General features: G+C 35.9%; 1 protein-coding gene across 1 annotated transcript in view; it reads left to right on the top strand.

Annotated features, from left to right (window-relative positions):
• Positions 1 to 25,765, top strand: part of ANKRD13C (ankyrin repeat domain 13C) — a 98,342-nt gene that overhangs the window by 6,945 nt on the left and 65,632 nt on the right. The window contains exon 2 of the mRNA XM_080800334.1: positions 16,391 to 16,432. Within this exon, the coding sequence (XP_080656460.1) occupies positions 16,391 to 16,432 (42 nt within the window). The remainder of the gene's footprint in view (positions 1 to 16,390; positions 16,433 to 25,765) is intronic.

A 25,765-nucleotide genomic window follows, 5' to 3' on the forward strand; every position in this document is an offset into this window, starting at 1 on the left:
TCTGACCTTTCAACTTTGGCAAAAAAGGAAGCAGAAATAAGCAGTTATTGATCATGTTGTGTTCTTTGCAGCCTCAATAAGGCAGGAGAATTCTGGAGGTCTCCTGGAATAACAGAATTCTAGGCAGTCTTTCCCTAGTTAATGTCATTCTTGAGTCATAGAAATCTAATGCAGAGTATAGTGTAATAGGATGCTTTGGGTTCCAGAAAATGAGCATAGTTCCTCAAAAATTGGGAGCTGGGCAGACAAATGTGTTCCTGTTCACGTACTATTTATTTCTCTGGGGGATAGATGGAAGATCAGTTGTTTTTTTTTTAATATTTTATTTATTTATTTGACAGAGAGAGATCACAAGTAGGCAGAGAGGCAGGCAGAAAGAGAGGGAAGCAGGCTCCCCGCTGAGCAGAGAGCCCTATGTGGGGCTTGATCCCAGGATCCTGAGATCATGACCCAAGCTGAAGGCAGAGGCTTAACCCACTGAGCCACCCAGGTGCCCCTGGAAGATCAGTTTTAGAGCAATACTGAAGCATGTAAAATGGGGTAGGAAAACGAGAAAAGGTCTTTTTCCTGTCTGAAAATTATAAATGGTGTTTGTTACCAGGATATATGAGGTTTAACTTTGTGGCTTAGTTGAACTTCATCTGTTTTTGAGCCTGTTACTCTTGTTGAAATCCCAGAGATTATGTGCAAAACCAGAAAGCTGTCTCTGTATTTGGAATTAGATCTAGTTTTGAGACTATGCTTCTCTACGAACTAGTTTTTATGAAATTATACTATTTACTTAAGCACTGAAGTAGGTAGATACAATAATATCTTCCTTGTGGGGCATTATAGTCTCAATTGGGAGACTGCACTTAAAACTATTTTCAAAGGCTAATATAATAGTAATATCCATTGATACCAATATCTTACTCTCACTTGTGGTATTAAGTGCTTTTCGGCAGAAGACATTTTTGTTCTTAAGGTTTAGACAGCACTTCAGGTAAAGTTTCATCTGGTACTTGAATTTATACTGCCTGTCAGAGTACTAAAGAGTTAGGGTTATTTGACTCTCTTACAAGTCATCTTTAATCTGCTGGTATAACTTGGTTTAGTGTATTTGGATTCTTGGTTGTAGGTATTTATCAGGCATGTTAACACATGTGTTCTCTTACTCAGCACTACTGAATTCTATAAAACCACCTATGCTGTGTTGAATATCCTCTTATGCGTATATATCCTTAGGTTGACTTTCATAAAGAATCATGTGGAGACCTGCATTGTTCTGGGATGGAATGCTTTTTGGAGAGTAAAAACAGATTTTTACACTACTCTAATGGTTCTTTATATATTTTTTTCTTTTCTTTGTTCATGCATTCCTTCATTTAACAGATACATACTGAACTCCTAATATGTGGCAGTGTTTTAGGTGCTGGGATTATAGCAGTGAACAAAGTGGCTGAAGTCCCTGCTGTCATGGAGCTTACATTCTAATGGGAGAAGATAAATAATAAGCTAATAAATATTTGATATGACGATAATGATAAATATCATGGAGTGAAATAAAGCAGGGTAAGGAGAGAGAGAGTGCTGGGTGTACAGGGGAGGGGAAGTGCTAAGTATTTCAGTGAGGTCAGGGTCACAGAAGACATCAGGGATAAAAGAAGTTTAGTTACCTAAAGAAAATTAAGGAGCAGATACCTGGCAGAACAGAGTTTCAGACAGGGAATAACAAATGTCAATGTACCATGTTCAAGAGTCAGAGGGAAGGTCAAGTTTGGCTGGTTCAAGGGAAGAGTGGTAGGAGATAGGAGATTTGAGAGGTAGCTGTGGGTATAAGCATGTGGAACTTCTGTAGACCATTTTTAAGGATTTTGGCTTTTACTCTGAGGAAAATAGAAAGTGAGGATTTTGAGCAGAGGAGTAATACGATCTGATTTTAGAAGACTCAATCTGGCTGCTATATGAAACAGAAACTTGGATGGGCAAATGTCAAGTTTAACATGCTGTAAAAGTGGGGGTAGCTTTGAAAATAATGAGAAGGTAGAGCTGGTTAGGAGTTTATGATGGATATAATATGTGTGTATGTGGGTTTTAATAGTATAATACTGTTTATGAGAGAAAATACAAAAATTCTCCCTTTTTACCACTTGCTTGGATGGGACTTGAAGGTGTCTGTAGAAGCTTGAGCTATGTTGGTTCTAGTACTTAGAATGTCCTGTTTTCTCCCTAGTTAAGGGGTAGGTGAAATCAAAACTATTTTTGTAATAATATAAAGTCATTGCTTGCCTTTTTCACTAAGCTGACATTTTTGCTGATAGTACAAAAGCAGTGGTGAGTAAAATTGTTGCAACCTGAGTACGAGTCTCCCAAACTACTAGTATTACTTGCTTATTTACTGCCACATACTTGTAGTAAAAGGAAAAAGCCAGTTTCACATAATGTCTTTGTTGAAGTTGTAGAAATTATTAATTTTATTAAGTCTTAATCTCAAGTACTTATCTTTTTGATATTCTTTGTGACTTAATGTAGATTTTGCATGATCTTCTTTTGCATACTAAAGGGAAAACATTTGTATAGTTATTTGAGTTGTAAGCCACACTAGCAGCTTTTGTCATGGAACACCATTTTTACTTGAAAGAACAGCTTATAGGCAAAGTATGGTTATTCCAATTTGGATACTTGGCAGGAATTTTCTGGAAGAAGAATGAAGAAGCCCATGACTTCACAGAAAATAATTGGTAGTATTTATTGCCAAATAAAAAATTCAAGCTTTGAATCAAAAATTAACATTTGGGAAATTCATCTTTGTCACACTAAGGTTGACAGCTTCTCTCACTAAGTTTGACAGCTTCCCAATATTTAAAGACTTCCCTGGTCAGATTGGTGATATTACCAAATGTGTGGCTTTTGTTTTTGTTTTTGTTTTTGTTTTTTTGATATAGTGAAATGTGTTGACATTTGGAAGATCAGTATAACTCAGTCAGCTTATATTTTTCAAATGATCAGTACGTGGTATTTCAAAATCATGCATCAGTAAAAGATCCATTTAAAGTACAAGAGAAACCAGTGCATTTCAGTGTAACTCAATAGAAAAAGTTTATTGATAGGGTTTTAGATTTCACATTGCTGCTAACCTTTAAGAAATCACCACTTACTGGGGCACCTGGGTGGCTCAGTGGGTTAAAGCCTCTGCCTTCGGCTTGGGTCATGATCCCAGGGTCCTGGGATCGAGCCCCACATTGAGCCCCACATCGAGCCCCACATCGGGCTCTCTGCTCAGTGGGGAGCCTGCCCCCCTCCTCCCCCACCCCCCCCCCCGCCTGCCTCTCTGCCTACTTGTCATCTCTGTCTGTCAAATAAATAAATAAAATCTTAAAAAAAAAAAAAAGAAATCACCACTTACTGATTTCTGGTGTAGTAGCAAAGAACATCTATAATTATTTAAAAGTCTATTAAAATACTCTTCTTTCTTTCTTTCTTTCTTTTTTTTTAAGATTTTATTTATTTATTTGACAGACAGAGTTCACAAGTAGGCAGAGGCCGGCAGAGAAGGGGGGTGGGGAGCAGGCTCCCTGCTGAGCAGAGAGCCAGATGCGGGGCTTGATCCCAGGACTCTGCAACCAGGACTCTGGAACCAGGACCTGAGCTGAAGGCAGAGGCTTTTAACCCACTGAGCCACCCAGGCACCCCACTCTTCTTTTTTTCAACTGTGTATCTTCTGTATCTAGATTTTCTTCATATACTTCAAACCAAAGCAAAATTTACACAATTCAGTGCAGAAATAATTATAAAAATCTAGCTATTTTTTTCACTACATCTGTATCTTTACTGGGTATTTACCCCAAAGATACAGATGTAGTGAAAAGAAGGGCCATCTGTACCCCAATGTTTATAGCAGCAATGGCCACGGTTGCCAAACTGTGGAAAGAACCAAGATGCCCTTCGACGGATGAATGGATAAGGAAGATGTGGTCCATATACACTATGGAGTATTATGCCTCCATCAGAAAGGACGAATACCCAACTTTTGTAGCAACATGGACAGGACTGGAAGAGATTATGCTGAGTGAAATAAGTCAAACAGAGTCAAGTATCATATGGTTTCACTTATTTGTGGAGCATAACAAATAATATAGAGGACAAGGGTAGATGGAGAGGAGAAGGGAGTTGAGGGAAATTGGAAGGGGAGGTGAACATGAGAGACTAGGGACTCTGAAAAACAACCTGAGGACTTTGAAGGGGCGGGGGGGGGGGGTGGGAGGGTGGGGGAACCAGGTGGTGGGTATTGGGGAGGGCACAGATTGCATGGAGCACTGGGTGTGGTGAAAAAACAATGAATACTGTTACGCTGAAAATAAATAAAAAATTTAATTTAAAAAAAATCTAGCTATTAAGTCAGACATTAAAGCAATTTATTTTAATTTTTTAAGAGTTTAAAATAGCATACTCTTGTCATTTATTTTTATTTTAGAAAACAATTACTTTTTCATAAAAAATTTATATTGATATGTAATGGAGTTATTGTAAATATAAAGTTTTATAACATTTAATTTTAATTACTAATATAAATATCAATAGATTTGTCCATATAAATAATCCATATAAAAGTTGTTTAATAATTATTAAGAGTATAAAATGGGTCTTGAGACCAAAAAGTTTGAAAACTATTGGTCTGGTAAAAAGCATACAGATTTTAGAATCATGACTTACACATTTCTAGATATATAATTTTAGGAAATTACCTAACTAGTGTTAGCTTTATTTTTCTTACCTGTGAAGTAGGAATAATATTTGTCTCACAGGGTATTGGGCTAAGTTAGGGTTTATAAGGTATATAGCATAGTGCTGGGCACATATAATGGATGCCCTTTTAATGCCTAGCCTTTTGGTTGACAATTTGCATACTTTAGCACTGCAGTGGTCTTAATGTTACTGGAATATTTTTTATTCATTCGACAGAACAGAATTCAGTTTATTTACCAAATTAGAACCAAGGCATCTGATTTCAGATTTAACAGCTACATTGTGGAAAGTTGGCAGAAGGTTATTTTAAGTTTTTAGTATCTTTTATGTAACAAGTTAGCTGAAGCCGCAGGTTGAGGTTTTAGAAAGCTGAGGGAATAGTATAAGAGGTTTAACTGGGACATTTGAGCACTTAGTTTCATGGTATACTTGGCTAGTGAAGTAACTCCAGTGTTGGCTAGAGGAGGAAGAGGATGAGGATGAAGAAAATAATGATGATTTGCATTTAAAATATTGAAAGTGAAGCATGATATTTGGTATCCTTAATTATATGTGTATTTCTGATTATGTATTTACCTGTAAAGTAAGAGGGATTGGATGATTGAATCAAAGTCATTTCTAGTTCATAAATCTTTTGAAAATATGATTAATTTTGACTTGTTACAGTAATTTTAGTTTGTTACTTCAGTGGGTACTGATGATTTACCCCCCCCTTTTTTTTTCTTTCCAAATTTTAGTTTTTTAGAGGTGGGTAGGGGCAGAGGGGGAGGGAGAGAGAGAGAATCTGAAGCAGACTCCACACTGAGCACAGAGCCTGACTTGGGGCTCGATCTCACAACCCTGAGATAATGACCTGAGCTGAAATCAAGAGTCAGACCCTTAACTGACTGAACCACCCAGACACCCCACCTTTCATCTATATATTCCTTGAGGGTTTAAGAAAACAGTAATAATTTAGGTATATAAAGGCCTGCTTTCTTTACCTAGGTACTCTATCTAGACTTGGGTGGATTCTCCTTAATTTGTGTAATTTTTTCAAAAGTTACTATATTCAAATGCTACAAAATTATAAAAAGACATAAAAGATACATTATAAAAATAGTTTCCTTCCTGGTGCTCCTGGGTGGCTCATTGGTTAAGCTTCCAGCTGTTGATCTCAGCTCAGATCTTATCTTAGGGTCCTGAGTTCTGGTCCCCCTTTAAAAAAAAAGTTCACTCCCACTTGGGGCGCCTGGGTGGCTCAGTGGGTTAAAGCCTCTGCCTTTGGCTCAGGTCATGATCTCAGGGTCCTGGGATCCAGCCCCGCATTGGGCTCTCTGCTCAGCAGGGAGCCTGCTTCCTTCCCTTCCTCTCTAGAGAGAGAGAGAGGCCTCTCTGCCTACTTGTGATCTCTGTCAAATAAATAAAATCTTTCAAAAAAAAAAAAAAAGTTCACTCCCACTCATCTTTACCCTCTCAGTTATCCTTCTTGACAGCAACTGATGTTATCAGTTCCTTGTTTTCTTCTTGTCACCATTGTCACCATTTAGAACATGGTCTTTTTTCCTTTTCTCCTGGATGATAGAGAAATGAAGAAGGGTAACTATTATTACCTTTTCTAGTATTAAGGAAAAAAATGGGTATTCACAAATTTATATGTTTGGTTTTAAATGACTTTTTTTTTTAAATGTCAAATTTATTTCTCAATCTAGACTTCTCCCTGGAGTTCCCAGATTTTATGATCATCGCCACTTGGGAATCTCAGATATTTCAAAATTTGCTTGTTTAAAATGTTATTATTTTCTACCTTATCCACTCCCATTTGGCCACCTAGTCATTTATTAAATCATATCATTAATTATCTGTTTGCTCAAGCCTCAGTCATTGGGATCATTTGTCTTACCTCCTTCTCCTAACCATACATATCTAAAAGGTTATTTTGAACACCCTACTTTCTGTCTCCACTGATTGGTCTCCACCGCTGCTTTGAGACCAGTTTTTATTATCTTTTCCCTGGAATACTGCACCAACTCGTATCTAATTTCTCTGTCCGCCCCTCCATTCCATTCTGTATATGGTGATAAGGTGATCTTGAAATGTAATTTGTATAATGTCATGTCCCTGTTTAGATGCTTTCTCCACTTAAAAGTAAGCTCATATTTCTTTATTTTTTAAAAATTTTATTTATTTATTTGACAGATAGAGAGTATGTACAAGCAGGGAGGCCTGTAGGCAGAGGGAGAAGCAGACTTCCCGCTGAGCAAGATTCCCAGGACCCTGGGACCATGACCTGAGCCAAAGACAGACACTTAACTGAGCCACCCAGGTGTCCCTAAGTTCATATTTCTTACCATAATTATGGAGCCCTGCATGATCTGACCCTTGCCTGCTTCTCTGATATAATCTTATACAGATCTCTTTTTTCCTATGTTCTGGCCATACTTGTTTTCTTTCAGTTCCTTGAATCTGTCAGGTTATTTCTGTTCTTTGACTGTGATGCCTTTCTTCTCATTCTTTGATTTCTTAGTTCCTATTCCTCTTTAAGAGCTCATTTTAAAAATTACCTCATAGAGGGATTTTCCTGCCTGAAGAATTAGGTTATGTCTTTCATTATTATTTTTGGTCTTAGCTTTTTGTTATTTTTCTGAATACCTATCAGTCTATTTTGTTGCATTTTGTTTTTTTCTCTTTTGTGACTATAAGCACTGTGAGAACAAGAATTATTTCTAGCTTCTTAATGGTTGAATCTTTCAGATCTAGCACTATGCCTAGAACATAGAATGCTCAGTAAGTATTTATTAAGTGAGAGTGAATGGATTTTAGCTCCAGGTAAAATTTTGGAAAGATAACAGAACCTTTGAACTTCTCTTTCAATTTTATATTAAAATACAATAATAACTCTAGAATCAAGTAAACTAGATTATGAGAGGAGATTTTAATAACAGTAATATGTGGTTATATATAGAAATTATATTGACTGACAGGTATTCTATCCTGGAAGCAATACAGTGTGACATGAAACCCTTACTGATTACAGCATGGGTCTATGAACATAATAAAAGAGCAAGATAGTTACAGAGTTATTGAATCACTATGTTATGCACCTGAAACTAATGTAACATTGTGTGTCAATTATACTTCAATTAAAAAAAATTTTTTTTTAAAAGGGCAAGATAGTAAATATAGGCTAAGCTTGCAGATTGTACCATCTGTTGCATGAAAGCAGCCATCAGCCATGGATAAACAATCAGCAAGTGGTTACATTTTGTTAAACCTTATTTATGTCATGTCCCTGAATTGGAGGATGAGAATGTGCCTAATATGGGAAACAGATGGGTGCTTGGGTGGTTCAGTGGTTGGGTGTCAGACTCTTGGTTTCAGCTTGGGTCATGATCTCAGGGTGATGGGTTCGAGCCTCACATCAGGCTCTATACTGGGCATGGAGCTTGCTTGGGATTCTTTCTCTCTCCCTCTGCCCCTCCCCATCCCTTTCTCTCTCTCTCTAAAAGATATATGGGAAACAGATGGCAGGAGCAAGTCTGTGCCCTACAGCAAGCCTACCCCTTCCTTTTGCCTTCATTTATTGCTGTCCTTAGGATTATAGCAGTAGGAAAAAAAAAATTAAGCTATTTCTAGTACTTTATTGAGTAGAAAAATTCATGCCAAACAAGCAAGTGGGCAAGAAAGCCTTTTTAGTCCACAGCTAGACTAACCTGGGTGATGATTTTTTAAATTAAAAAAAAATTTTTTTTTAGTAATTTCTCTACCCAGTGTGGGGCTTGAACTCACAACCCTGAGATCAAGAGTCAGATGCTCTTCTCACTGAGAGACCCAGATGCCGCTACCTAGGTGATGATTATTACGGCGAAATAAGATGTCCAGTACAAAGGCTTTTGTAAGGAAGAAATCATTAGGAGCATGAATAAATATTTGCTGCAATTCTAGCAACTTTACTTATCCCCCACTTATCTTTCGTTTATTTATTTTAAATAGCTTTATTGTGATATAATTCACATACCATACATTTGATCCATTTAAACTGTACAGTTAAATGACTTTTGGTGTATTCAAAGTTGTGTAACCATAACCACAATTTAAACAGAAATCCTGTACCCTTTACCTTTCACTTCCAACCCCTCCCACCATTTCCCTCAGCCCCAGATAGCCACTAATCTACTTTCTATAGATCTGATAATTCTAGACATTTCATGTAAGTGAGATAAAACAATATGTGGTCTTTATGACTGGCTTCTTTCACTTAGCACATTGTTTTCAAAGTTCATCCCTGTTGTAACATATATCAGAATTTCATTCCGTTCTATTGCCAAATAATATTCCATTGCATAGATGTACCACATTTTATTTATATATTCACCAATTAATGGACATTTGAATTGTTTCTACTTTTTGGTATTATGAATAATGCTGCTGTGAACATTTGTAAGTTTTTGTGTGGACATGTTTTATTTTTTGGGGTATATACCTTTTGTTGGATTGTGTGGCAACTCTGTGTTTACCATTTTGAGCAACTGCTACACTCTTTTCCAAAGTGGCTACAGTATTTTACTTTATATGAGGTTATTTCCCTTCTCTTCTTTGCCAACACTTGTGTTCTTTTTTATTATAGCTATCATAGTGAATATGAAGTGGTATCTCATTGTGGTTTTGACTTGTATTTCCTAATGGTTAATGATTTTGAGCATCTTTTCATGTACTTATTGGCCATTTGTTCATCTTTTTTTTTTAGAGAAGAAGCTATTCAGATCCTTTCCTATTTTAAAATTGGGATTTTTAATATTCTTTTGTTCTGAGAGCTCTTTATATATTCTGGATATTATTACACATATAATTTGCAAAATATTTTCCTCTCCGAGTTGTCTTTTCACTTTCCTTATGCCATTCTTTGTAGCACATTTTAATTTTGATGAAGGTCAGTTTATTTTTGCTTTCGTGCTTTTGTGCTGTGTTTTTGGTGTATCTGAGAAATTGTTACCTAATCCGAGGTCACAAAGATTTCCTCATTTTTTTTCCCCCAAGACTTTTATAGTTTTAGCTCAGACATTTAGGTCCATGGTTTATATTGAATTAATTTTTGTGTGTAAAATGATTGATCCGTTAATATATAGATCTGTCTTTACACAAGATAGATGTCTTTATAAAGATCTGTCTCTATACTGTGTTGATTATTGTGGTTTTGTACTAAGTTTTGAAATTGGGTTGTGTAAATCTTCCCACTCTGATGTTCTTTCTCAATTTAGATTGTCTGGGTACTTTGAATTTTTATACGAATTTTAGGCTCAACTTGTTATTGTCTTCAAAAAAGCCAGGTGGGATTTTTTGATGGAGATCATTTTGAAATTATAGACAATTATGTCATCTTACCAATGTTTAATCCATGAACTCTCAGGATGTCTTTCCATTTATTCAGGTATTATTTAATTTCTTTCAATGCTGTTTTGTAGTTTTAGCAGTATGTCCTGCACCATTTCCCTTCTCTTTGATTCCCATGCAGCAACCATCTCTCAACTATTTGATTCTCTTTGTTTTATCTAGGGTATCAGAATAGAGTCTCAGAGGAAAATGCTTAAATATCAGCTTGTTCTTTTAGCTTCAGAGTTTAGAAGGGGTTTCTGCTGTTCATTTTTTGAACAAATTGAGAGGAAAGTGGGGGCAGTCTGATTGTCCTTTCCCATACTAGATTTGAATAAATCTTCATTTCAGGATGGATGAGCAGAAAAAAAGTCATTTGATGGTCTTTGAAAAATATTCATAATAAAAGATGTGTCATTATAAATATCCTGAAGATACTGTTAAATAAAGTCTTGACAGTATAGAAAATTGAATGAAAGATTTAAAAAATCAATTTGAAAACAAAGACTAGAGGAAAAGGAGAAAAATTTAAAGAATGAGGGATAAACAGTAGATTTCATGTTATGAGTAGTATGTATTTCCAGAGAATAAAATAGAATAAATGAATCAGAAGCAGTACTCAAAGTTATAAGTAAGGAAGAAAACATTTTTGATCTAAAATTGGTTCAGACTCCAAAGTCAGAGCTCATACTGTGTTCCAGGGAAAGTTAATGAAAAGAGATTCTTCATATTTTGGCGATATTTTGAAATTTAATGTGGAATTCTATACATATACAAGTAAAGAGCATAGATGGCTGTTGAACAAATGAATATTAATTTGGCCTCAGACCTCTCCAATATTAGAACATACTTGCTATTAATATCTTCCAACTGTAGAATTCTTTCTAGGCAGGTATTCATTTGTGGAAACAACAATGTTCTAGAAAATAGAGTAACCACCATGTTGTCATTCCTGAAAAGTATTATTCAAAGAAGTATCCCAGCTCATAAGAGATGAATTTATATGATTAATACAATAAAAGAGAAGTTGTATCAGAAAAGGTTGATAATGAACATTGAAACCAGTTAAATATACCATGCATGAAGTCTAATAATCATAGCAAATATGATTACAATCTTGAGAATTAATTTCCAAAAAAAATCTTTTGCTTCAAAATTTAAAAGACATGCACATATTCTATAAAGGGTAAGAGAAAGGTTTATAACTACTAATTAAATTAATGAAACAAAAATGGAGATGAGGAGAAATAAAAGTGTGGACTTTCTCATTTTTTGTTAAAGGGAATTGGGGTGCCTGGGTGGCTCAGTTGGTTAAGCATCCGACTCGTGATTTCAGCTCAAGCCATGATCTCAGGGTCATTAGATCGAGCCCCACATTGGGTTCCATGCTCAGAGCAGAGTCTGCTGGAGATTCTCTCTCTCGCTCTCCCTCTGCCCCTCCCCTCTGCTCATGTGCTCTCTCTCTCTCTCTCTCTCTCTCAAAATCTTTTTTTTTTTTTTTTTTTTTTAAGATTTAATTCACTCATTTTACAGACAGAGATCACAAGTAGGCAGAGAAGCAGGCAGAGAGAGAGGAGGAAGCAGGCTCCCTGCTGAGCAGAGAGCCCGATGCGGGGCTCGATCCCCGGACCCCGGGATCAGGACCTGAGCTGAAGGTAGAGGCTTTAACCCACTGAGCCACCCAGGCGCCCCTCAAATAAAATCTTAAAAAAAAAAAAAAAAAGAAGGAAATCAAATGTGTGGTTTATTTCTTTACTTTGTTAGATAAATATAAGTTTAAAAACATTTTTTTGAGAAAGGTATTAATTTTGCTACAAATAGAATTTAAAATATATGTCTATATTCTGTGTTTACTGTGGAAGATAAATTACATTTTAGAAGTCTGAATAAATAAGAATAGAAAAGAAAAACAAAAGCACTTAAAAAATAGGAATCTCCCAAAGTCTGTTTATGACAAACAAGATTTTCTATTTCTGTATCATATTAGTAATGTTCTCACCATTGTAAGTGAAACTCATTGCAAACTAACTTATGCCCAAAGGTATTTATTGATTCATGTAAATGAAAATGGTAGGGTAGGAGCTAGTATTGGACATGTATGTATCTACACTTCCTGCAGAACAGGACGTTTCTTTGGTTGTTGTTTTGTTTTTTAAATAATCTCTTAGCTTTGCTGTTAGGTAGAGCTTCCTCCTTTTCTCTTGCAGCTGGGCTTTATCTATTTCAGTCAGCTTTTCAACCTCTATACTTAACATTTTGTGCTGGAGAATTCTTTGTGGGAGGAAACTGTCCTATGCATTGTAAGGTATTTAGCAGTATCCTTGGCCTCTACTCTCTGGATGGCATTAGCACCCCCACTCCTCAGTTTTTATACCCAAAAATGTGCTAGACATTGCTAGCTGTTCCCTTGGTGTAAAATTGTCCTTGATTGAGAACCACTAAACTATGTTGTAGAGAATGTTTGGTCCCATACTCATCTTAAAGCACTGTAGTTCTAGCAGTAAAAGACAGTCTTCCCTATGAGTTCTAATAAAAGAAAAAAGGAAAGAAAGAAAAGAAAAAACTTTCGGAAAAGAACCATGACCCAGGTGGTGGTTGTGCCATTTCCTGAAGCATTTTCTGGTTGGATATCAAACTGGTTAGGTTTGAGTCATGTGTTCTCCCTGGTTCATGTACTTAGTGTATAAGATTTGTCATTGAGGAGAAGGACTAGGGAAAAAATTTCCAAAAATAATAACTATGACATCTGTTAAAAGAGAAGAAAAGGACTTTTACAAGACACCTCTAAAGGAGATAGGAAAAAATGGAAAATTTATTGTTGAGTTAATGATAAAAAAATATGAATGGCAAGATTAATTACTGATAAAATTGAACTTCAGGTAAAAATGATTTAAAAGCACTGAGAAAGTAATGGTGATAGAAGTTATAATCATTAGTGCTAATAAAATTATCTCATCTTAATGCATTAACAGTACCAAAGAATGGAAGGCACAGAATTACAGATACGGAGAAAAGTTAGCAAGTAAAATAGAAGTAGAATTTCTGCCTATAGTAATAATAGACTAGATGATTAAGACTAGTCTTCCTTTGAAACAAATAAGAATAAAATATTCAACTTAAGGGTATTGGAGATCTAATGAGATAGAAGAGGATTACTGGGTCAAGATTTAGCAGAAGATGGAAATCCAAAGATTTGAGCCTTACATTTTAGGTTATTTTGCCTCAGTAGCTTTTGCAAAGCCAAAAGAAGTAATTAAGAGGCTGAGCAGCACTTTTTATAGCCTCTCTGGGCTAAGAGGACAAAAGATAGAGGTCAGGGCCTATCAAATGTGGGATATCTCTTAAACACTGCTGTTTGGGCTGGTAACTTGAAGGGCTGCACCTTAGGAATACGAGTGAACAAAAGGTAAATCAGTTCTGATGGAGGCTGGAGCACAGCTTTGAGTCATTTGTGAGGGACAAAAAAAAATGTCAGTCCGTGGGCTAATAAAGTCTAGTACCCCCAGCCACATGTTAAAAGCAAGTGGAAGTATCTGGAGGATTTGTTGCTTAGGCTTCAAAGTTTTTATATAGAGAGCTCATTAAATGCTATATCCAGTATATAATTAAAGATGACCAGCACAACCTGAGTGAGAACCAGGCGGTGGGGGAGGGTACCCATCAGAGCTTCATTTTTTGTAATTATTATTAGAGGCTTTAAATAACAGTATTTTTTATATTCTTGGGAGATAAGAGACAAGTTTGAATATTTTAGTGGAGAACTGGAAATTATAAAAATTAAAATCATGTATTTGAAAATGAACTAAATAGAAATTCTCAAATGGAAAATATAAGCTGAAATTCAAAGCTAAATAAATAGACTTAATAATAGGTTTAGATCCTGAAGAAGACAGAATTCATGATCTTGGAAATAGGTTAGAAGAACATATCTATAATGAAAATGGAAAGGGAAAGAAATTTTAAAAAAATAGAAAAGTTGACAAGTTCTACTGTAATTGAACCCCCAGAGAGAAGAGAGGAAATGGAGCTAAGGCAGTATTTGGAGAGATACTTGCTGAGAGTTTTACAGAACTGTTGAAAGACACTGATTTGGAGATTCAAGAAGTCTGACCCAAGCAGAATTAAAAAAGGACTCCACATTGAAGTGAAATGGCTGATGATTTAAATGAAATAAAACAAGATAAATATAGCCAAGAATGTGAACATTACTTTCAGAGGAGGGGTAGAAAGTTCTATGGCTAGCTTTTCATCAAAAAAGGAGACCATAAGGCCACATATAGTGCAGGGGAAAAATAACAGCCAATCAATAATTACATACTCGGTACAGTGTTCTTCAAGATAGAAGTTGAACACACATTTACAAATAAGAACCTGAAGGAGATCACTTATCAAACCTCCACAAAAGGTAATCTTGAAGGATATGTTTTGGATAGATGAAAAATGATTGTGATGGAAGGTTAGAAATAAAGGAAGTAATGTAGAGCACAAAAATGGTAAGTAAATCTAAATGAATATTGACTCTTTAAGATAAAAATACAAACTTGTAGAACGAGATAACAGCCTGAAGGAAGATACCTAGCTCCCTAAAGAGTCTGAGCAATTTGGAAAATTGAAGTTTGTCTTTTTGGAAAATAGTTTTATACCAATAACTTGGTACCTAGTGAAGTTTACTTAAGTAGTATTGTGAGCAAAACCTATTTTCTGGGGACATGCTTCAATGTATGATTATTAACAAAGTTTGCATATCTCAATTGGAATTCATTTTGAGGTATGAAAACTGCCTAGTAGCTAAGGGAAATTTTATTTTGGAAAATCGTAATGTGAATTATGTTCCCAAATCTTCTTGTTGTTTTTGTTGTTCTAATATTAAGATAGTCCAGGTTTTTGTTTTGTAAAATTATTTACAGAGAAAATTTAAGTTTAATGAATTTATTAAACTTCTAAATTTTGCACAAAAATTGTATTCACAGCCAACAATTCGTATTCCATTGTGCTTGTATTGAGCAAAAGATTTTGTGTGTGTGTGTTTACCATTTTGGTAGTTTTGTCAAGCTAAGAGATTGGTGTAGATCATATATAAGGTTTTTAAAAACATAGTCAAATCCTGTTTTATCCTGTATATGATTTTTTGGTAAGTGTGCAGCTTTTATTGACAAAAATTGTTCATGTGGTGCCTTCTGTAAAAATGCTAATATCTGAAAATTAGTATACATAAATTTATTCAGTAACTTTATTTTAAAGTACTACTGTTGGGGCGCCTGCGTGTCTCAGTGGGTTAAGCCTCTGCCTTTGGCTCAGGTCATGATCCCAGGGTCCTGGGATCAAGCCCCACATCGACTCTGCTCAGCAGGGAGTCTGCTTCTCCCTCTCCTGCCTGCTGCTCCGCCTACTTGTACTCTCTATCTTTGTGTCAAATAAATAAAACCTTTAAAAAAATTATCTTCTGTTATTTTAAAAATAATAAAATTACTGTAGGTTTGCTTTCTTTTATAATCAAGATGTTTTTAGGCTACTGGGGTGGCTTAGAGTATCATTTCGAAATTAATCATTATATAGCAACTAATAGGCTATAGTCCAAACTTCATAGCATAGCCTCTAATCATCATTATCTTTTGCTCATCTTTCCAATTTCATTATTTACTATTCTCTTTACTGCCACTAGTCATAAAAATTTGTTTGCTTCCTAAATATAAACTATTCTTGCATTTAAATTTAATTGTTTTTAACATGGAATACTAGTCATTGTTGCTTTGTTTGCCTGTAAATTTCTAACCCATTTTTCAAGACTCATTCCAGTCTGTCCCTCTTCAATAGTTAATCCTATTTGTACAGGCAAAATTAGGAGCTATATTTTGTGTTCCATTATCATGCTATACTGTCTTCTGATAAATAATAATAGCAATTATTTATTTTCATATAAGACTTCTGAACACATTGAGGACTGGGATTGGGTCTTTTTGGTATCTGTCCCCAAAGATGAGTATATAGTAGGTGTTTAAATTGCTGAATGAACAAAGAATGATATGATAGAGAAATTAGTAACAAAGGAGTCTGTGAAATCTTTTGGGAGAAGAAACCTCAAAAACAAACTGGGTATCCTTTTTTTGGTAAGCGTTGAAGGGTGAGGAATAGAATACATTGTGTTTAGAAACCATGGTATGTCCTCTTACTTTGAATTTGCTGCATAAGGAAGATCATTTGGCAGTCACATTATTTTTGTTTAAAATCTGTCAGTGAAATTTCTGAAGGAAATAAAACTACCTTTAAATAAAATTTCCAATGTTTTTATACTAATATAATTTTTCTTTAATTTTAGGAAACACTCCTTTACATCTTGCTGTGATGTTAGGAAATAAAGGTTAGTAAGTATTTCCTTTCTTATGTTTAACTTCACTCATGTAATTTCAGATTTAGTTAAAATTTTTAAATTTTGTTTTTTGAGTTTTTCAAAATCTACCTGATTATTTTATTTGCTAATTGAGTTAGGTTTCAGTATATTAAAATTAATATTTTCTCATTTTCTGTAGTTTAACTTAAGAGTTAGTCGAAATCCTATACTAATTTTATGCTTTTTGAAACTATGTTTTTTTCTTATTTTATTATTTCATCAGTATTTATAATCTCCAACGATTAAGATTTATTAACTATTGTAATCCTTTTAATATTCAAAGAGTTTATAAGATTCTTTAATAAGGATTGTTTTATATATCTAAACTCAGAAGACTAACCTTTTGTATGTAAGATGATAGTAAGAACTTGTATATTCTTTAATTAAAAAAAACCTTCATCGACAGATGATTTAAAAGATTTACTTAAAAAGAAAAGATTTTATTTATTTATTTGAGAGAGAGCTAGCGCGCGCATGAGTGGTGGGAGGGGCAAAGGCAAAGGGAGAGGGAGAAGCAGACCCACTGAGCCAGGAGCCCGGATGCAGGCCTGATCCCAGGACCCTGAGATCATGACCGAGCATAAGGCAGATGGCTAACTGACTGAACCACCGAGGTACCCCTAAAAGATTTACTTTTTAAGGCTATCTCTAGAAGTAATAAAATCTTCCCAGTGATCCTGGAAAGTGAGGATTTCAGGTAGTGGATCGGCAACTTTTTGATGCTGGATTTTTAAATTTTAGATGTGTTTGATAAAAATTTTTAAAAACATATAGTCAAATTTTTAAAAAGGGTAATGAAGTTTTGTTAACACTTTTCTTCCTTTTGATCTAGAAGTATCATTCTGGAACATCTGTTATTGATACATAGTATAATACATTTGGTGTAAACATTTTATCTGAATGTATACAGATCCCAGGAGTATAACCAGAACTTGCTTTGTTGAGAAACAAAATTCTTTCGTTAGTTTGGTTTTTAAGTTTATATGCTTAAGCGTGTGATCTACAGACTGATTTAATTTTTATTTTAATTCTGTATAAATTGGTGACTCAAATTTTTTTTAGTTCTTTTTAAAATTTAGTTATACTTTTTTTTAAATACCTTCTTGCAAGGAACACTCACTTGAGTAACTTCTAAGTAAACAGATTTATTAAGTGGCTACATATTACAGAAACTCAAGAAATGAGGACTGATTATATCTCAGGAAGAGAAATGACCAGGACTATATGAGGAATTAGGCTTCCCGCCCCTGCCACATCTCTCTCTACCTACCTGCTTACCTACTATATGTCTATCTCCTATGGTGTGTCTGCTGTTTTTTATATATGTGTAAATTACATTTATTATATATAATGCTAAGAGGAAGACAAAGCAAATGTGATAAAATGTTAACAACTGTTGAACCTCAGTATGGAGTATTTGAATGTTCATTGTGATCATCTTTCTATTTTTCTGTATATTTGAAATTTTTTATAATAAAGTATTGAAAGAAAAACAGAAATGGCATTGTTGGGGTGCCTGGGTGGCTTAGTGGGTTAAGCCTCTGCCTTCAGCTTGGGTCATGATTTCAGGGTCCTGGGATCAAGCCCTGCATGAGGCTTTCTGCTCAGCAGGAACCCTGCTTCCCCCTCTCTCTCTGCCTGCATCTCTGCCTACTTGTGATCTTTCTCTGTCAAATAAGTACATAAAACCTTTAAAAAAAAAAAAGAAATGGCATTGTTATATTTTATCATAGATTTACTTTAGCCTGTCTAAATCATATTTCATGGAAATTAGTTTTATGGCATACTGAAAAATGTTTAGAGGAAAATAATAATTTCAAGTCAAATCAATTTGGAAAATAGTGGGTTAATACGTATTAAGCAGTTTTTTTTATTGTGGACTTTCTTAGAACTTTAATATGCTAATATGCATTGTGACCTTCTAAGTTGGGGCAGGTGGTGGATATACAGTCGTTGATCCCCAAAGTTATTTGATTTTTTTTTCCCCCACATGTATCTTGAAAGACTAGAATTCTGTGGAATGTATTTTTGCAGAACACTTGGTTAGATGATTCAGGATCTGAAAATAATACTCACTTTTTCTGAGTCCTTTTCATCTAGAGTAGGTACTATAGATAATATGCTGATCCATTTACATTTTTTTTTAGTTGCATATACTTTTTTGCTTTTTTCTTTATGGCCTTTAATATTTTTGAGATTTGCTTACACAGGAGCAATATTGAAATGTGTAGTGGAAGATAAAACATCTACCTTATTAATTCTATAAATTAATTTTGCATTGTACCACTCTTCAGTCTATGGCAATCCACTTTCTTTTATCTTCTTCCTTAGAGATAAATATGCTATACCTTTACTGATATCATTGTTGAAGGAAAACTTGCTATTTGTATGATTGTTTGTAAACGCAGTAGAAGGACAAATAGTATTTGTTGATTGACTTAAAGAGGGATATCCTAGAACTTCTGCAGTATTACCTTATTTTTTCAACATTGAAGTCTGATTTTTTCCCTGAATTTCTGGGTCTGTTGACCATGTTGTCCTTCTAGTCTGGGAAGTTGTTGAATTATGGATTTGAGTTGAAGTGGAAAGAGCATTATACCTAAAGAAGATTTCAGGAATCTTTAGAAGATGAAATAGAAAAGTAATCTTTATTTCTTACCCTTTTGGTTGGACATCAAAGAAAGGTTCATCAAACCAGTTGCTGCACCTTTTAGTATATGCGCTGCCGAAGCGAGCACAGTTGCTGCACCTTTTAATTCATTCTTCTGGATCCGCAGTTTTAACTTTTTTTCCCTGAGATAACTCTAGAGTTAATATGATTTCTTACTCCCATTAGAGTCTTTCTCTGGATGTTCTTCTTTCTTTGCACTGTCCTATTTATCCTATTCTCTCTCTTTATATTTTATTATCTTTATAGCTCTTGCTTATTTGTATGTGATTTCTGTTCTTCATAATTTCATTTTATTCAGTCTCCTCAGGTCCTAACTTCTTTGTGGCACATTTATGCATTTTTTTAAGCCTTAGTGCCTTGTTGTTAACTATCTTGTTTTTTTATTACTCATTGTTAAAATTACTGGGCGAGGGATTTGATTGATCCCGCCTTTTTTTTTTTTAATGTATCAGAATATGTCATAGGTGACTGGAATATTTATGATTATCTGACTTTTTTAAGTTACTCATTTCTACATTGGTTGAATTGTGATGGGTAGCCATTCAGCAGGCTTTATGGCATATTAGAAAACATAGCTGACATGCCTAGCATATATATAAATCATACCAATCTTATACCTTAGTTTATATAATTGGAATATTGCTTTAAATTGTTGTCCATCTTTTTAATAATTTTAAATTAAAAATTTTAAATGATTTTAGGCTATTAATATATACATACCAAAACAATAGAAATAAAACAGCACAAAGATATAGAAAAGTATCGTCTCTTCTACTTTTTTCCCTGATGTAATTAACATTAATAGCCTAGTGGTATCCTTGTACCCCTTTCTCCTTATTTATGTAACACAGGAGCTTAGTTTGTTTTTACTGAAGTTGAATCACCATACACAGTACTTTGCGATATTTTTCTTTTCATGCAGAAGTTTATCATGAAATAGTTCTGTAAGTCTGTAGATACCTATCCACGTTTATGTTGCCCTAACTTCATTATATGTACACACATCTATACCTACTCACGTAAAACCCTGTGATCCTAGATTTCTTGGAGAATCCACTTTATTTATTTAAAAATATTCTTTTTAGCTGGGCTGTCATCCTCTTTCCTTGTTAACCTCTTTCTTCTTCTTCTTTTTTAAAAATTCCAGTTAGTTAACATACAGTGTAATATTAGCTTTAGTTGTAGAATTTAGTGATTGATCACTTACATACAATACCCAGTACTCATCACAAGTGTCCTCCTTAATACCCACACCATTTAAACCATCCCATTGTCTACTTCCCTTCCAGTAACCATCAGTTTGTTCTCTGTAGTTGAGAGTCTATTACCTGCTTTGCCTCACTCTCCCACCCCGCCTCCCAAGTTCATCTGTTTCCTTCTTAAATTCCACATGAGTGAAGTCATATGGTACTTGTCTTTCTCTGACTTATTTCACTGAGCATAATATGCTCTAGCTCCATCCACATCATTGCAAAATGGCAAGATTTCATTCTTTCTGATGACCGAGTAATATTCCTCTGTGTGTGTGTCTCTGTGTGTGTAGCACACCTCTTCTTTATCCATTCATCACCCAGTGGGCATTTGGGGTCTTTCCATAATTTGACTATTGTTGGTAATGCTGCTGTAAACATCAGGGTGCATGTACTCCTTCAAATCAGTGTTTTTGTTTCCTTTGGGTAAATACCTAGTGGTTCAATTACTGGATCAAAGAGTAATTCTATTTTTAACTCTCTGAGGAAACTCCATACAGTTTCCAGAGTGGCTGCACCAGTTTGCATTCTCACCAAAAGTGCAAGAGTGTTCCTTTTTCTCCACGTCCTTGCCAATACCTATTGTTTTTTTCCTGTGTTGTTAATTTTAGCCACTCTGACAGGTCTGAGGTGACATCTCATTATAGTTTTGAGTTGTATCTCCCTGATGTTGAGTGATGTTGAGCATCTTTTCCTCTGTCTGTTGGCCATCTGGATGTCTTGTTTGAGAAACTGTCCATTCATGTCTTCTGCCCATTTTTTAACTGTATTATTTGTTTTTTGGGGTGTCAAGTTTTATGTTCTTTATATATTTTGGATACCAGCCCTTTATCAGAAACGTCATTTGCAAATATATTCTCCCAGTCCATATAGGTTATCTTTTAGTTCTGTTGTTGATTTCCTTTGCTGTGCAGGAGCTTTTTATTTTGATGAAGTCAGTAGTTCATTTTTACTTTTGTTTTCCTTGCCTCAGGAGACATATCTAGAAGGAAGTTGCCAGCTGATGTCCAAGGGGTTGCTACCTGTGTAGGATTTTGTTGGTTTCAGGTCTCACAATTAGGTCTTTCATCCATTTTGAATTTTTTTTGGTATATGGTGGAAGAAGTTGGTCCAATTTCATTGTATATTGCTGTCCAGTTTTCCCAACACCATTTGTCGAAGAGACTGTCTTTTTCATTGGATATTCTTTCCTGCTTTGTTGAAGATTAGTTGACCGTATAGTTGTGGGTCCATTTCTGGGTTTTGGATTCTGTTCCATTGATCTATGTGTCTGTTTTTGTGCCAGTACCATACTGTTTTGATCACTGCAGCTTAGTAACACAACTTGAGGTCTGGAAATGTGAAGCCTTCCGCTTTGCTATTCTTTCTCAGTGTTGTTTTGGCTATTTGGGGCCCTTTGTGGTTCCATACAGATTTTAGGATCGTTTGTTCTAGCTCTGTGAAAAATGCTGTTGGTATTTTGATAGGGATTTCATTAAATGTGCAGATGGCTTTGGGTGGTATAGACATTTTAACAATATATGTTCTTCCCATCCAAGATGGAATGTCTTTCTGTTTCTTTGTGTCATCTTCAATTTCTTTCCTCAGTGTATTATAGTTTTTAGAGTAGAGGTCTTTTACCTCTTTGGTTGGGTTTATTCCTAGCTGTCTTGTGATTTTCGATGCAATTGTAAATGGGATTGATTGGTTCCTTGATTTCTCTTTCTGCTGCTTCATTATTGGTGTATAGAAATGCAGCAGTTTTCTGTACATTGAGTTTGTATCCTGAGACTTTACTTAATGCCTGTATCAGTTCTAGCAGTTTTTGGGTGGAGTCTTTTGAGTTTTCTATGTAGAGTATCATGTCTTCTGCCAATATGGAAAGTTTGACTTCTTCCTTGCTGATTTTGGATGCCTTTTACTTCTTTTTGTGGTCTGATTGCTGAGGCGAAGACTTCCAGTACTATGTTAAATAACTGGTGAAATTGGACATCCCTGTCTTGTTCTTGATGGTAGAGGGAAGGCTCTCATTTTTTCCCCATTGAGAATATTAACTCTGGTTTTTTCATATATGATCTTTGTAGTTTTTATTATTATGGATTTGTTGTCTCTAAACCCACTTTATTGAGGGTTTTTATCATGAATGGATGTTATACTTTGTCGGATGATTTTTCTGCATCTATTGAGAGGATCATAATCTTCTTATCCTTTCTTTATTAATCTGGTGTATCACATTGATTGAATCATTGTTGCAACCCAGGAGTAAATCCCACTTGATCATGGTGAATGATTTTTCTAATGTATTTTTGGATTCAGTTTGCTGATATTGTACTGAGAATTTTTGCATCCATGTTCATCAGGGATATTGATCTGTAGTTCTCTTTTTTAAATGGGGTCTTTTTCTGGTTTTAGAGTTGGGATAATGCTGGACTCATAGAACAAGTTTGAAAGTTTTCCTTCTGTTTCTATTTTTTGGAATAGTTTTAGAAGAATAGGTATTAACTCTTCTTTGAATGTTCAGTAGAACTCCCCTAGGAAGCCATCTGGTCCTGGACTTTGTTGGGAGACTTTTGATTACTGATTCAATTTCTTCGCTGGTTAATGGTCCATTCAAATTTTATGTTTCTTATTGCTTTAGTTTTAGTAGTTTATATGTTTCTAGGAATTTATTTCTTCCAGATTGATTTTTTTGGCATTTAATTTTTCATGATATTCTGTTATAATTGCTTGCATTTCTGTAGCATTGGTTGTTATTTCTCACTTCTTCTTTTCTTATTTCTTATAAATTTATTTATTTGGGTCCTTTCTCTTTTCTTTTTAATATGTCTGGCTAGGTGTTTATCAATTTTATTATTTTTTTCAGAGAACCAGCTCCTGGTTTCATTGATCTGGTCTACTTTTTTTTTTTTTTTTTTTTAGTTTCTGTATCATTTTTCCACTCAAATCTTTATTATTTCCCTTCCTCTGTTGGTTCTAGGCTTTGCTTTGTTTGTTGTTCTTTTTCTAGCTCCTTGAGGTATAAAGTTAGGTTGTTTATTTGAGATTTTTCTTGCCTCTTGAGTTAGGCCTGTATTGCTGTATACTTCCCTCTTATGACTGCTTTTGCTTTTACCCAAATGTTTTGGACCATTGTGCTTTCATTTTTATTTGTTCCCTTGTATTTTTTTTTTTTTTAATTTCTCCTTTAATTTTCTGATTTGACCCATTCAGTCTGTAGTAGCACTTTCCATGTATTTGTGGACTTTCCAAATTTCTACTTGTGGTTGACTTGAAGTTTGATAGTGTTTTGGCCAGAAAAGATGCATGGTATGATCTCAATCTTTTCTTCTTTCTTTTTTAATTTTTAATAATTAAAAAAAATTTTTTTATGAACATATAATGTATTATTAGCCCCAGGGGTACAGGTTCTGTGAATCGCCAGGTTTACACACTTCACAGCACTCACCATAGCACGTACTGTCCCCAATGTCCATAACCCCACCACCCTCTCCCTACACCCCTCCCCCCCCAGCCACCCTCAGTTTGTTTTGTGACATTAAGAGTCTCTTATGGTTTGTCTCCCTCCCAATCCCATCTTGTTTCATTTATTCTTTTCCTACCCCCAAACCCTCCACGTTGCATCTCCACTTCCTCATATCAGGGAGATCATATGATAGTTGTCTTTCTCCAGCTGACTTATTTCACTAAGCATAATACCCTCTAGTTCCATCCACGTTGTCTCAAATGGCAAGATTTCATTTTTGATGGCTGCATAGTATTCCATTGTATATCTACACCACATCTTCTTTATCCATTCAGAGTCCCCTTTAGTATTTTTTGCAGGACAAAAAAGTCCTTTAGCTTTTCACCAAGTCCTTTAGCTTTTATTCATCTGGGGAACTCTTCACTTCTCCTATTCTGAATGGCTGTGACCTTTCCTTGTTTTTTCTTTTGGGATGAATTCCTCCATCTTGGCATTTTGTATAGATCTCTATCTTCTCTGTGTTAGAAAATCCTGTTATGTTTCCTGTTCCTCTGAGTAATGGCTTTATGAAGAAGAGGTCATATAATGTCCAGGGTCTGGCACTTGAGGAAGTGCCTCTGGTGTGTGCTACCTGTACTCTGCTGCTGTGTTTTCTCTGCCCTTTCCCTCAGGTCATTCCTCTACAGAGGCTCTCCTTGCCTGCAGTGGACAGTGTCTAGACCTTGGCCAGAGTGTGATGAGTTTTAACTAGGTGTGCTCTGGTCTGCTTGTAAAATAAGACCTGATGCTATTTCCACAAGAGTTGAAGCTTTGCAGAACTCTATGGTCAATAGACGTGGTGTGTGTGGGGGTTTGTGCTGGTCTTCCTGGGGAGGGGTCTGCTCGCTGGTCATTGGGTACACTTGCCTGAGAAAAGCAGCACCAGCAGCGCAGATGGGGCAGGAGCTGTTGTAAACATGTTAGGCAGCCAGTGTTGGTGCTGTGCTGTTTTCTGAAGTTGGTTTCTGCTGAGGGGCCCCGGAGGGAAATGGCTCCAGCCAACTCCTTTGTCCCAGAAGAGGGGAGTCCATGCCTGCTGCTCTCAGGTAGCCTTCCCAGAAAAGCAAATAATTTCCCCTCATGTTTCCTAGCCATTTTTGCGATCCCTGTTTTCACACTACCCGTGTCCAGTTTGCTTGCCTGCCTGGAGCAGCACTATTCAGTTTGGGCTCTATCACAGCCAAGCCTGCTTACTTTTAAGATTTTAAGAGAGCATGCTGACATGAGTGGGGAGAGGGGCAGAAGGGGAGGGAGAGGTAGAGAATCTCAAGCCAAACTCTCACTGAGTACAAACCTGATGCAGGCTCAATCCCAAGATCTGGAGATCATAACCTGAGTTGAAGCCAGGAGTTGGATGCTTAACCAGCTGAGCCATTCAGGTGCTCCCAGGTCTGCTTACTTTTAAAACTTCAGACTTTAGGGACCTTGTTGCTGCCCTGGCCCTGACGCAGGTTTGACCCAGAAGGGTGGTGGTGCCAGCGTTAGAGTGTGGTATTTGGAGCAAAGCATGCTAAACAGCCAGTTTCCAGTGTCTGGGTTAGCCTCTGCACTTATGCTGAGGGACTGGGGAATGAAATAGTGCCCACGGGCTCTTTTGTCCACAGAGAGTCACTGCTGTCACAGATGCACTCCAGGAAGAGTAAGCAGTCTCCCTCCATGTATCCTAGGTGATCCTCAGATTGTGCTATCTTCCCAGGGGTGGCATGCCTGCCTTCTCTCCAGCAGTAGGGCAGTTCCCTCAGGTCTCTATGCCAGCCAAGGCCGGGACCTCTAAAACTCCAGTCTTTGAGCCCTGCTGGTTGCAAAACCTCATGAGAATCAGCCCCTCTCATTTTCCCAGCCAATGGCTTTGGGGAAGTGTTCTTGTGCTTATCCCCGTGTGCTCCACTCTCTTGCATTTC

The sequence above is a fragment of the Martes martes genome, assembly GCF_963455335.1.
Source record: "Martes martes genome assembly, chromosome: 4".
In the NCBI taxonomy this organism is placed as follows: Eukaryota; Metazoa; Chordata; class Mammalia; order Carnivora; family Mustelidae; genus Martes; species Martes martes.